This window comes from Sus scrofa, chromosome 8 (assembly GCF_054392235.1).
Source record: "Sus scrofa isolate SSC_HxYL_T2T_F1_AM1 chromosome 8, Sscrofa_HxYL_maternal_Yorkshire_Landrace_v2.0, whole genome shotgun sequence".
Lineage (NCBI taxonomy): Eukaryota > Metazoa > Chordata > Mammalia > Artiodactyla > Suidae > Sus > Sus scrofa.
Window position 1 is genome coordinate 141,794,381 of NC_139390.1, and position 13,476 is coordinate 141,807,856.

At 41.5% G+C, this 13,476-nt stretch overlaps 1 protein-coding gene across 14 annotated transcripts in view; it reads left to right on the top strand.

Annotated features, from left to right (window-relative positions):
- Nucleotides 1–13,476, top strand: part of LIN54 (lin-54 DREAM MuvB core complex component) — a 67,341-nt gene that overhangs the window by 36,765 nt on the left and 17,100 nt on the right. For all 14 annotated transcript variants that reach the window (XM_021101861.2, XM_021101866.2, XM_021101867.2 and 11 more), the window contains one exon: nt 12,134–12,350. In XM_021101861.2, the coding sequence (XP_020957520.1) occupies nt 12,134–12,350 (217 nt within the window). The remainder of the gene's footprint in view (nt 1–12,133; nt 12,351–13,476) is intronic.

Here is a 13,476-nt window from a genome sequence, read left to right on the forward strand (position 1 = left end):
GTGCAGCTGCGGGAGAGAATGTGGCAGAAGTGGATCCGATAAGACACAGGAATCTGAGTCACAAAACCAAGGAAAGACACGTGAGGGCATGAGACCCTGTGTGAGAGGATTCAGTCGCCGTTGATTAGAGAGGCCATCCCTGAGCTAAGGGTTTTCTTTCGGGTAGAATTAGAGTGGAAGTCAGCCATGAGCGTGAAGGACTAGGAGTTCCCACTGTGGCGCAGTGGGTTAAGAACCTGACTGCAGTGGCTCAGGTCGTTGTGGAGGCGTGGATTTGATCCTCAGGCTGGGGCAGTGGGTTAAGGATCCAGTGCTGGCATAGGTCGCAGCCAAGATTTGGATTCAGTCCCTGGCCTGGGAACTCAGTATGCCACAGGTGTGGCCAGCCCCCTCCCACCAAACAGACAAATAAGCAAACAAAAAAGAGTGAGGACTAGCGGTAAAATATACACGATGCAGGCAGCATAGGAAGGTAAGACAGCTCCTCTGATGGGAGTTGGTGATGTTTTGTTGGAGAGAGCGGAGCACACATAAAGATAAGGTTGGATTATGGCTAATTTTCAAAAGCAAGCAAATTTAGACTTAATTTTGCAATCCTGAAGACATGGGGAATGTTTGATTTTTTGAGGAACCACCTTGCTGGTTCCCACAGTGACTGTAGCATCTTCCATTCCCATCGACAGCGCCCAAGGGTTTCAGTTTCTCCATCTTTGCCAACACTTTTTTCTGACGGTAGCATCCTGGTGGGTGTGAGGTGGTATCTCATTCGAGTTTTCATTTGCATTTCGCTAATGATTAGTGATGTTCGGGTATCTTTTCATGTATTTACTTGCCATTTTATATCTTCTTTGGAGAAATGTCTATTTAAGTTCTTTGTCCATTTTTGAATCAAGTTTTAGCAGTTCCCTCTCTATCTTAGTCCCTTATCAGATTATATGTTTTGCAAATATTCTGTGAGTTAACATTTTGTTTTGTTGACAGTGTCTTTTGAGGCATTTTTTTTTTTTTCTTGACTTTTGTCTTTTTAGGGCCGCACCCACGGCGTATGGAAGTTCCCAGACTAGGGGTTGAATCGGAACTACAGCTGCTGGCCTACACCACAGCCACAGCAACACCAGATCTGAGCTGCGTCTGCCACCTACACCACAGCTCACGGCAACGCCTGATCCTTAACCCACTGAGTGAGGCCAGGGATCGAACCCTCAACCTCATGATTCCTAGTCGGATTCGTTTCTGCTACGCCACTACAGGAACTTCTTGAGGCATAAAATTTAAAATTTTTCAGGAATTCCAAGTTTTTTCTTTCTTTCTTTCTTTTTTTTTGTTTTCTTAGGGCTGCACCCATGGTATAAGGAGGTTTCCAGGCTAGGGGTCCAATTGGAGCTGCAGCTGTGAGCCTGCACCATGTCTTCGGCCTACAGCACAGCTCCCGGCAACACTGGATCCTTAACCCACTGATCGAAGCCAGGAATTGAACCTGTGTCCTCATGGATACTAGTTGGCTTTGTTAACTGCTGAGCCACGCCGGGAACTTCCAATTTTTTCTTTTATTGCCTGTGCCTTTGGTGTCGTATTCAATAAATCTTTTCCAAATCCAATGTTGTGAAGCTTCTGCCCTGTGTTTTCCTCTCAGAGTGTTCCAGTTTCAGGTCTTACATTTCGGTTATGGATCAGTTTGAGTTAGTTTTTGTGTTTGATCTTGGGAGAGACTGCATCAGCATTCTTTTGCCGGTGGTTCTCTAGTTTTCCCAGCACCGTTTGTTAAGAAGACTGTCTTTTCCACACATGATGGTTTTGGCCCCTCGTTGAAAGTCATTTGATGATATATGCATAAGATTATTTCTGGACTCTTTTCCGTTTCATTGGTCTATATGCCTGGCTTTATGCTAGCATTGGTTTTATTTTTTTAGGTTAAATCACTGATTATTTGGAATTTGTTACAAGGAATGAGTTATAGGGATCCAGCTCTTTTTCTTCAAACCAAATGACTAATCTGTACCCTTTATTGAATAGCTGACCATTCTTCATGGATGCCAGGTTTCATCATAACCTTTTCTCTATACGGGTTCTTCTATCTGTTCCTTTGCCCTTTAGCACTTTGTTCCTAGGCTGACCTCAAATTATTTTACTTACCGTGTCTTGATTATAGGTTTCAGTTTTTAGTAGGGCTGGTTTCTGATTTTTGTAACACTGATGCCTCATAAGGCACATTTTAAATTTGCCTGATATGGTCATTTGATCCTTTCCTTGAACGCATCCATGGATACTAATACATCACATTAAATTACTTGTCTTTGTCAGTATAACTCACAACTATGAATAAAACATAAGAGAGGTTAACATCCATGAAAAATTGGCAAGTGAGTGCCTTACACCTGTTGCATAGTATTTTCCCAGTCAGGAAATCAGTACTGAAAGTTATGGTTTCCATCTTAAGGTTTGACTCTGTCATTAGTCATATAATAGATAATATTTATATTAATTGTTTCTTTTAGCTTGAAAGCATGTTAAAGCTTTCAAATTTGCTTCTCGGTAGGTTTATTTTAGTAATATAAAGTTTGGGAGTGGTTAGGATAATGTAAACGTAGTTTTTCCATGATGATAAGGTCTACAGACATTCTGTCACAAATTTTTAAAAAAATTAATTAATTTTTATTTTTTCTTTGGAGGGCCGCACCCACGGCATATGGAGGTTCCCAGGCTAGGGGTTGAATCGGAGCTGTAGCTACTGGCCTACACCACAGCTCACAGTATCACCAGATCCTTAACCCACTGAGCGAGGCCAGGGATTGAACACACATCCTCATGAATGCTAGTCAGGTTCGTTAACCACTGAGCCACGATGGGAACTCCTCTGTGACAAATTTTTAAAAGGCCTATTAATATGGAACCTACAAAGTCCTGATTTCAAACTACACTACAAAGCTATAGTAGTCAAAACAGCGTAGGAGTTCCTGTCGTGGCTCAGTGGAAATGAATCTGACTTATATCCACGAGGATGCAAGTTTGATCCCTGGCCTCGCTCAGTGTGTTAAGGATCCAGCGTTACTGTGAGCCATGGTGTAGGTCACAGACACGGGTCAGATCTGGTGTTGCTGTAGGCCAGCAGCTACAGCTCCGAATCGACCTCTAGCCTGGGAACCTCTATATGCTGCAGGTGTGGCCCTAAAAAGACAAAAAATAAAAATTATAAAAAGTGTGGTATTGGTATAAACACATATAAATAGATCTATGGAACAGAATAGAGAGGCCAGAGATAAACCCATACATATGCGGTCAATTAATTTGCAACAGAGGAGCCAAGGTTATACAGCGGGGAAAAGAGAGTCCCTTTAATTTGTGGTGTTGGGAAAACTGGATGGCCACATGCAAAAGAATGAAACTAGACCGCTGTCTTATACAATACAAAATAATTAACTCAAAATAGATTAAAGACTTGAATGCAAGACCTAAAACTATAAAACTCCTAGAGGAAAATATAGGAGGTGAGTTTTTTGACATGGGACTTAGCAGTGATTTTTTGGATTTGATGCTGAAAGCACAGGCGACAAAAGCAAAAATAAACAAGTGGCACTACGTCAAACTCTGTACAGCAAAGGAAACCATCAACAAAATGAAAAGGCAGCCTACAGAATGGGAGAAATTATCTGCAAATCATCTATCTGATAGGGGGTTCATACTGAAAACATACAGAGAACATATGTGATTCAGTTCAAAAAAACAAACCGATTGAAAATGGGCAGAGGAACTGAGTAGACATTTTTCCAAGAAGATATACAAATGGCCAACGGGTGTAGGAAAGGTATTTAGCATCACTAATCATCAGAAAAGTGCGAATCGCAACCGCAGTGAGCTATCATCTCACGCAAGTCAGAATGACAGGTGCCAGAAAGAGGAAGAAATAAATGGAGGCCAAGATGGGAGAAGGGACCCCTGGGGCACTGCCAGTGGGAGTGTACGCTGGTGCGGTCACTATGGAAAACAGAATGAAGGCTCTAAACAAAACTAAAATACACCGTCATGGCAGTCAGTACTTTTAGACCATTAAAATCATATGCATGTGTAACTTTTTTTTTTTGCTTTCTTAGGGCCACACCCGAGACAAATGGAGGTTCCCAGGCTAGGGGTCTAATTGGAGCTGGAGCTGCCAGCGTACACCACAGCCACAGCAATGCCATATATCCAAGCCACGTTTGCGACCTTCGTCACAGCTCAAGGCAACACCAGATCCTTAACCCACTGAGCGAGGCCAGGGATTGAACCTGTGTCCTCATGGTTCCTAGTCAGATTCATTTCCACTGAGCCATGACAGGAACTCCATGTAACTTTTATTATGTAGAAATGGCTAGTAAACTTGAATATCCACTTAAAATTAAAATAGACATTTCCCCCCCTGCAAGGAAAAAAACCCATAGAACTAAAATTAGAACTACTAAATCACCCAGTAGTTCCACTCCTGGATACATATCCAGAAAAAAAGACAACACTAAGAAGATAAAAGCAGCCCAGTGTTCATAGCAGCAGTATTTACAATATGAAGGCATGTGTGCACCAACAGATTAATGGATAAAGAAAATGTCATAGGCACAATGTACCCTCAGACAGGCATATATGCAATGGAATATTATTCAGCCATAAAAAAGAATGAAGTCCTGACCTTCGTGACAAATAGATGGACCTGGAGGGCAATGCGCTAAGTGAAATAAGTCAGAGAAAAAGGCAAATACTGTGTGGTCTCATTTATATACGGGATCAGAAAAAAAGGCAAGAACTCGTAGATGCAGAGAACAGATGGGTCGTTGCCAGAGGTGGGGCGTATGGATGAAAAGAGTGAAGGTGGTCAGAAGGTATAAATTTCCAGTTAGTTCTGTGGATGTGATTGCAGCCTGGTGTCTGTAGTGACCATTGTATCATATATTTGAAAGTTGCGAAGCGAGTGGATCCTAAAAGCTCTCATCACAAGAAAAAAATCGTAATTATATACAGTGATGGGTGTTAACTAAACTTGGTGCAGCTAGTCCATTTGCAGTATATAAATAGATTGTTTCATCTAATATCTCATCTTGAAGAGCTTATATGTAATGAAACAAGCACACTTTATTTGGTGAATGCTACCCAGGCAGCATTAAGGAAAATATTATTCTGACTTTGTAGTAGGTTAAACAAATACCATCTTAATATCTGTTCAAAACAGCAAAATTTGGAGTTCCCTCGTGGTACGGTAGGCTAAGGATCTGGTGGTGTCACTGCAGTGGCTTGATTCGCTGCTCTGGTATGGATTTGATCCCTGCCCCAAGAACTTTCACACGCCATGAGTGTGGCCAAAAAACCCCAAAACAAAACAGCAAAATTTGTGCAGGTGTCCCACAGCAGCATATGAATATTATTTAGTGGCTTGTCCCCTGTGCAAATAGAGAAGCAAAGGTATAAAGAAGCATTAGGTGTGCTTGCTAGACTACACAAGATTAAGGCAAACTGGAAGCAAAGCCCCTATGTCTAAACAATGATTTCTAAGCTGGGTTTACAAATAGAACGAAATTTTCAAAGTGTACTCCCCAAGAGCAGACATTTATATGGAATCCCACAAAATCGGGGTTTGGATATTAGTTGAGCCAACTATGTGCCTATCTCAGCATCACCAAATAAAATAAGATTCCTCATTTGCAAAACAGAAAGAATATTTTATTCTTACATTTTTCGTTCCTTTTTTTTTTTTTTTTTGGTCTTTTTTGGCATTTCTTGGGCCGCTCCTGCGGCATATGGAGGTTCCCAGGCTAGGGGTGGAATCGGAGCTGTAGCTGCCGGCCTACGCTAGAGCCACAGCAACACAAGATCTGAGCCACGTCTGCAACCTACATCATAGCTCACGGAAACACTGGATCCTTAACCCACTGAGCAAGGCCGGGATCGAACCTGCAATCTCATGGTTCCCAGTCAGATTCGTTAACCACCGCACCACAATGGGAACTCCTTTTTTAGGTAATTCTTAAGCAAGGACTTTTGGCATTTGCTAATTGGAAAATAATAATCAAAAATTTATCTGCAAATATAATTATGACGTTAACCTGTAAATAGAAATGACTTAGAAAATAGTACAGGCTTTAAAAAAAATCTTTCCAGTCGATGTTTTTCAGGACAACCACTAATACTTGTTAAATGTAGCTGTTTTGAATTAAGCGTAGTATTTAAATGCTTTTGTCTTTTACAAAATTGTAACTTTATTTATTTATTTTTTTTTGGCCATCTTGATGGCATATGAAAGTTCCCCAGCCAGGGATCAAACCCGTGTCACAGCAGTGACCCAGGCCACTGCAATGACAATGTCGGATCCTTAACCCGCTGAGCCGCAAGAGAACGCTCCTAAATTAATAACTTTTATATGTTGCATAGTATTTTAGGGGTTAACAAAGTGCAGTTTAATCAGCGGCTGCCAAGAGTTAGGGTTGTAACTGTGCCGGGAAGCGGACGGGAAGTTTTGTGCTTCGATGGTGATGTAGGTACAGGAATCTCAACAGTCTTTAGTGTACATCCAGAAAGTCTGTGTAAACCTGCTGAAACCTGAATAGTGTCTGTTCTGTCGTTCAGTTAATGTAATTATGCTAAAGATCAACGTCTTGGTTTTGATGATGTCCTCTGGTTATATGAGATGTGTTTCTATTGGGGAACGTGTGCAGAGGAGCCTTGTATTAGTTTTTGCAACTTCTTGTGAAATCTAAAATTAATTTAAAGTTAATTTTTAAAAATGCTATTTGTGGAGTTCCCATTGCGGCGCAGTGGTTAAGGAACCCGACTAGGAACCATGAGGTTGCGGGTTCGATCCCTGGCCTTGCTCAGTGGGTTAAGGATCTGGCGTTGCCGTGAGCTGTGGTGTGGGTCGCAGACACGGCTCAGATCCCACGTTGCTGTGGCTGTGGTGTAGACCTGTGGCTACGGCTCCGATTAGACCCCTAGCCTGGGAACCTCCATATGCTGCGGGAGCAGCCCTAGAGAGGGCAAAAAGACAAAAAAAAAAAAAAAAAAAAAAGCTATTTATTTCTATTCAGGATACTAGCCAATTTAAAAGAAAATACTTTTAATGTTTGTTAGAGGCAGAGATGCAACTTTAGTTCTTAACAGAGTTCTTGAGGACTGAATGCTATTTACTTTTATTCAGTCATTTAAATAACGATTCATTAAGTATCTACAGTCGGAGGCATTGTAATGTCTTACTTAAGAGAATGGACTTTTTTGGATTTGGCTCTGGTTCAAATCCTGGCTCTGCTACTTTTAGCTGTGTGGACTTGACAAAGTTACTAAATCTTTCTGAGCTTCAGTTTCTCCATCTGTAAGGGACCTAACGATGATGATACAAATAGCAGCTCACATTTGTTGAGCATTGTAATATGTGATGTTATTATTTGCACCTTATGTAATTTAACTCATGTAATCCTTGTAACAGTCCTGTGGGAAAAGTGCCAGTCTTACATTTTCAGGTGAGGAAAACTAAGCACAGAGGAGACGAGTTACTTGCACAAGGTTACTCAACCAGGAAACACCAGAGCCTGGATTAAAATTCAGGCAGTCCGGATTTTCTGTTTTTGGCTATACAGAACAACCATCCCACCAAGACCAACTAAAAAGAGGAAAATGCATTTAAAAAATCTGTTTGGGAGTTCCCGTCGTGGCGCAGTGGTTAACGAATCCGACTAGGAACCATGAGGTCGCGGGTTCGGTCCCTGCCCTTGCTCAGTGGGTTAACGATCCGGCGTTGCCGTGAGCTGTGGTGTAGGTTGCAGACGCGGCTCGGATCCCGCGTTGCTGTGGCTCTGGCGTAGGCCGGTGGCTACAGCTCCGATTCAACCCTTAGCCTGGGAACCTCCATATGCCGAGGGAGCGGCCCAAGAAATAGCAACAACAACAACAAAAAGACAAAAGGCAAAAGACAAAAAAAAAAAAAAAAAAAAAATCTGTTTGAAGGTATTGGAGATCCACCCAGGGAGCCAGGACCTTAGAGACCACGACCCAGAAGCCAGGGGAAGCCTGGAGAAATTGCCTGCTGGTCACTGTGACCCTTCTCCTTATTGCTGATTCGTGAGTTGTCGCTGAGAGACTAAGATGAGCAGAGAGTGGCCCCTGAAAAGTTAAGGAGCTGAGCAGATCTGTCAGTCTTACAGACCTTGTGGACAAAACTTTGGGTTCAGGCCCTAACAAGAAGGATGAAGCTTGGTAAACAAATACTGAAGACCTCTGGGGGAAGAGTGAACCAGAAATAGACTGGTTCTAGAAGGAAGGATTGAAGCCCAGCTTCAAATCAGCTCATTTTGTGATTGGCTTAGGATAATCTGCCTCTACTCCTTAACTGCCTGCCAGAAGCCAAACTCAGTGTTTTCCGGGGGAATATAAATCATCCCAAGCCTCAGAGGAGCTCCTTGATGTTTTTATAAACAGTGTCCAGAAGTCAGTCACAAATCATCAGACATACCAGGCAAACAGACCAAATTATTCAAACCAAGAGATGTAGGTAACGGAGTTATCAGCTTTTCTTTCCTTTTTTTTTTCTTTTTTTTAAGTTTTTATTTATTTTTTCTTATTAGAGCTGCACTCATGGCATAGGGAGGTTTCCAGGCTAGGGGTTGAATCAGAGCTGCAGCTGCCCGCCTACACCACAGCCACAGCAACATGGGGTCGGAGCCACATCTGCGACCTACACCACAGCTCACGGCAACACTGGATCCTTAACCTACTGAGCGAGGCCAGGGATTCACCTCACATCCTTATGGATACTCGTCCAGTTCTTAACCTGATGAGCCACAACAGGAACTCTAGGTTTTCTTTTTAAATAACGAAGATCAATATATTCAGAAATTTATTTAACAAGATGAACTTTAGCAGAGAATCAACAACTTTAAAAAGGAATCGGGTGAATATTTTCAAACTGAAAACTTAAAACTAAAATTAAGAATTCATGGGAATGAATTTAGGCTGGAGGAAAATGATCCCAAAGGGAAGCTCAGAAAGAGTTAATTTGTGGGTCTCTGAATGTTTTATGGAGTTTATATGTAGAATTAGAATACTTAATAAAGACTGGGCAAGAATTAGCGATGGATGTTAGTTTCTTTCATTGTCTAGGTAATGTACAAAGTGCCAATTTAATACCTACATTGTACTTGTAATCTCTAGAGTAACTGTTAGAAGAATAGCAACATAGAAAAAAAAGGAGTTCCCGTTGTGGCTCGGCAGAAATGAACCTGCCTAGCATCCATGAGGACACAGGTTCGATCCCTGGCCTTTCTTAGTGGGTTAAAGATCTGACATTGCTCTGAGCTATGGTGTAGGTCGCAGATGCGGCTTGGTTCCCACATTGCTGTGGCTGTGGTGAAGGCCAGAGGCTACAGCTCTGATTCGACCCCTAGCCTGGGAACCTCTATATGCTGTAGGTGTGGCCCTAAAAAGACCAAAAAAACCCATAGTAACATAATCAGGAAACAGTACAATGATAGATTTAAATCCAAGTAGTTAATTAACTATGTTAGGTGTAAAAAAAATATGCTGATAAAAAATAGTCATAGCTGATTTGGTTCTGGAAGACTCAATTATGTACAGCTTGTAAGAGTTGTAGCTTGAAGTTTAGGATACAAAACGTTGGTAGTGGAACTGGAAAGAAGATATACTATGCAGACCTGTCTAAACCAGCCCCAGCACTTGTGCTATGAGGTACCCAGCTCATGGTGTGGTTGCTAAATTTATTTATTTTTTAATTAAAAAAATTTTTTTCTTCTTATGGTCATTTATGGAAGTTCCTGGGCTAGGGGTCGAATTGGAGCTGCAGGCATACTCCACAGCCACAGCAACGCCAGATCTGAGCCACATCTGTAACCTGTGCTACAGCTTGCAACAATGCCAGATCCTTAACCCACTGAGTGAGGCCAGGGATCGAACCCACATCCTTACAGAGACATTGTCAAGTCCTTAATCTGCTGAGCCACACAAGAACTCTCTAGATTTAAATCAGAAAATGTTAGCGTTTTCAAAAGCACTATCCTCTGTATGTATTAAATACCCAGCAAATTTAACTATTGTATCTGAGGCATGTTATTTGTTTTCTTTCTTTCTTTTTTTCTTTTTTTTTTAAAGGGCTAGGGGTCTAATGGAAGCTACAGCTGCCAGCCTACGCCACAGCCACAGCAATACCAGACCAAGCTGCATCTGCAACCTACACTATAGCTCACTGCAACGCCGAATCCTTAACCTACTGAGCAAGGCCAGGAATCAAACCCATGACCTACGGTTCCTACACAGATTCATTTGCGCTGAGCCATGATGGGAACTCTTTTTTTTTCACACTTAAAGTTTCTTTTTTATTTTAATTTTTTTTAAATTGAAGCATAGTTGATTTATGGTGTTATATTAGTTTTTAGTGTACAGCAAAGTCAGTTTATATATATTATATGTATTATTTTTCTGATTCTTTTCCACTATAGGTTATTAAGAGACATTGAATATAGTTCCTTGTGCTATTCAGTTGGTCTTTGTTGTGTATTTTATATGTAGTGGTGTGTGTCTGTTCCTCAGACACCCACTTTATTCTTCCCCTACTCTTTGCCCCTACCTTGTTTCTCAAAATAGTAGTCTTTCCAGTTTGAGCTGATATACCAAGCACAGTGTCTCCTGTACCATTTTACGTATATGTCTCATAGGTTGCCTGATGTCTCAGTAGCTGCCATATGTACATACTTGTCCCTTTTCTTTATTTAAAAAAATTTTAAGTTATTTTTTATCTTTTATTTTTTTTTAGGCTGTACCTGCGGCATATGGAGCTTCCCAGGCTAGGGGTTGAATCAGAGCTGTAGCCACTGGCCTACACCACAGCTCACAGCATCAGCAGATTCCTTACCCACTGAGCGAGGCCAGGGATCAAACCTACATCCTCATGGTTACTAGTTGGCTTCTTAACCCACTGGGCCACAATGCGAACTCCCTGACCCTTTTCTTAAGCTTTATATTTTCATCGAACTCACTGACCGTCATGGCTATTATCTCTTGTCTTTATTTTAAAGGTACTCTGTAATGCCTCTGCCTAATGATAGTATGAGAATTATTTTATGCTGAACTAATCTATTATCTGCAGAGTTTCCCAACTAAGTGACATTCTTCCCCTTTTTCCTCTCTGCTTTTATGACAGTGTTCAAATTCTTCAAAATTATTCTTTTATAAATTATTATCCATCATGTCACTTGCCTTTTAGCCTGAGGGTTTTTGGAAGAAGAGGTGGGGGTGTAAATCCTTTTTTTTTTTTTTCTTTTCTCTTTTTGATTCTTAGGGGATGTAATTCTTTGTAAAAAAAAAAAGCACCATAGTACTAGGTGGAGAACCTCATCTCGACCTTTGCTTTGTGTGGCAGCCTGTTGTACATTTGATCACACATCTTCTGTTCTGCCTTTGATGTTTCATTTAGCTTTTCGGGAAGTTGCGTTGTTTTTTGTCGGACTGAAGGAAAGGATTAAAATAATTAAATGATTATGTTGACTCAGATATGAATCATCCAAAATTAGCTGGTTTCCCTAGACAACCAATGTTGTGGTAATTCTGGACTAAATTTGGCCTTCTACCCATAGGCTAGTGGGGACATTTGTATCTATGGAGTATTATAAGCTTTTCAGAATTTGCTGGACTTAACTGAGGTGTAAGATGGGCTTTTCTTCTGTGTTTTTTTCTCCTTTAGGACATGTGGAAATGAAATTGGTAGTAGTTAATTTGGTGGGTAGCAATGAAACCGAATATCTGTATCCTTTTTTCTCTATGTTGATATGAAATTAATTCTGAAAGTTTTAAAATAACATTTTTCTTATAAATTTTCCGTGACATTAACCAAACTGTGCAAGTTCATATAATTTAAGTAATAGATTCTTCATAGCAGCTCATCTGACTGGACTCCCAAGGAAGGTACCTGCTGGGATGGAAGGCGGAATTGATGAATTTCGGTTTCACTCCTGTACTCATCACTGTGCGTTTTTCTGGAACAGGTTGTTCTTTTCAGCAGCTTCGATGACATGCGGGGACGTGCTTTGTTACTTGAGCAACTGTCATGGTAAGAGGAGGAGGAGGAAGCATGTGCGGTCCCGGAGTAACGGCAGTCCTCTTGTGTGTTTACTAGGCAGTGAAATCAGCTGTGCAGGCCATCGCTGTTGGAGGCGTGAGCACATCTCAGTTTAAGACAATTATTCCTCTGGCAACCGCTCCCAACGTCCAGCAGATTCAAGTGCCTGGAAGCAAGTTTCACTATGTCCGACTTGTTACTGCCACAACAGCCAGTAGTTCAGCCCAGCCAGTTAGTCAGAATCCTAGTACAAACACTCAGCCTCTTCAGCAAGGTTAGTAACCATTTTTAAAAAAAACAGTTAATACCTTGGAGTTCCTGCTTTGGCACAGGGGGTTAAGGATCTGACTGCAGCAGCTCCGGTTGCTGAGTGGCGTGGGTTCAATCCCCAGCCCGGGTACGGTGGGTTAAGGATCTGGCATTGCCACAGCTGTGGCGCAGGTTGCAGCGGTGGCTTGGATTCGATCCCTGGCCTGGGAACTTCCATGGAACTTCCTGCCATGGGTGTGGCTCAGAAGGGGAAAAAAATAAAAACGGGTAATTAATAATTTGAACATTATCAAAGAAATGTGTCCTTTTCTTGCTGAAATCCTGATTAAGTATGGCCTTGCAGCTGACAGTTTGAGCAGCAGCTGTTGTAGAAAGTAGTGAGATAGTCTTACAGCTGTGTACTGATACACAGGATGCGCTAGAATACCAGATAAGCATACTTACTCAGCAGGTTGTGGGCAGCCATGTTATTGCTGGTTTAAAAACCGGACCTTAGGCCAGTAGGATAGATTTAAATTGAACCAGATTATTTATCTCATTTTCTCAATTACCAAGCCGTCTAAACTACACAGGGTTTGGGTCAGTTGAAATGAGTAGTAGGCCAGATATAAATGATAAGTATGAACTCTGTGTCACTTTCATTTTTTTTTAACTTATTTTGAATTCATAAATTTTTTTTGTCTTTTTGTCTTAATTAGGGCCAATATGGAGGTTCCTAGGCTAGGGGTCCAGTCAGAGCTGTAGCCGCCAGCCTATGCCACAGCCATAGCAATGCGAGATCTGAGCCGTGTCTGCGACCTACACCACAGCTCAAGGCGACGCCAGATCCTGAACCCACTGAGCAAGGCCAGGGATCGAACCCTAAACCTCATGGTTCCTAGTTGGATTCATTTCCACTGTACTGTGCCACAGTGGGAACTCCTGAATTTATAATTCTTAATAAAAGCAATTCTCTCTCTCTTTTTTTTTTTTTTTTCTCATTTGTACTTTTCCTGGCAGGTATTCATGTTTGCAGGTCTTCTGCTTTCTGTGTGAGTTTAACCCTTCCAGCCACCTGACATACATACACAGGCTCCCACACACAACCTCTCTTCGTATTTATCTACTTGTTAGAAAATTGATACTGCGAA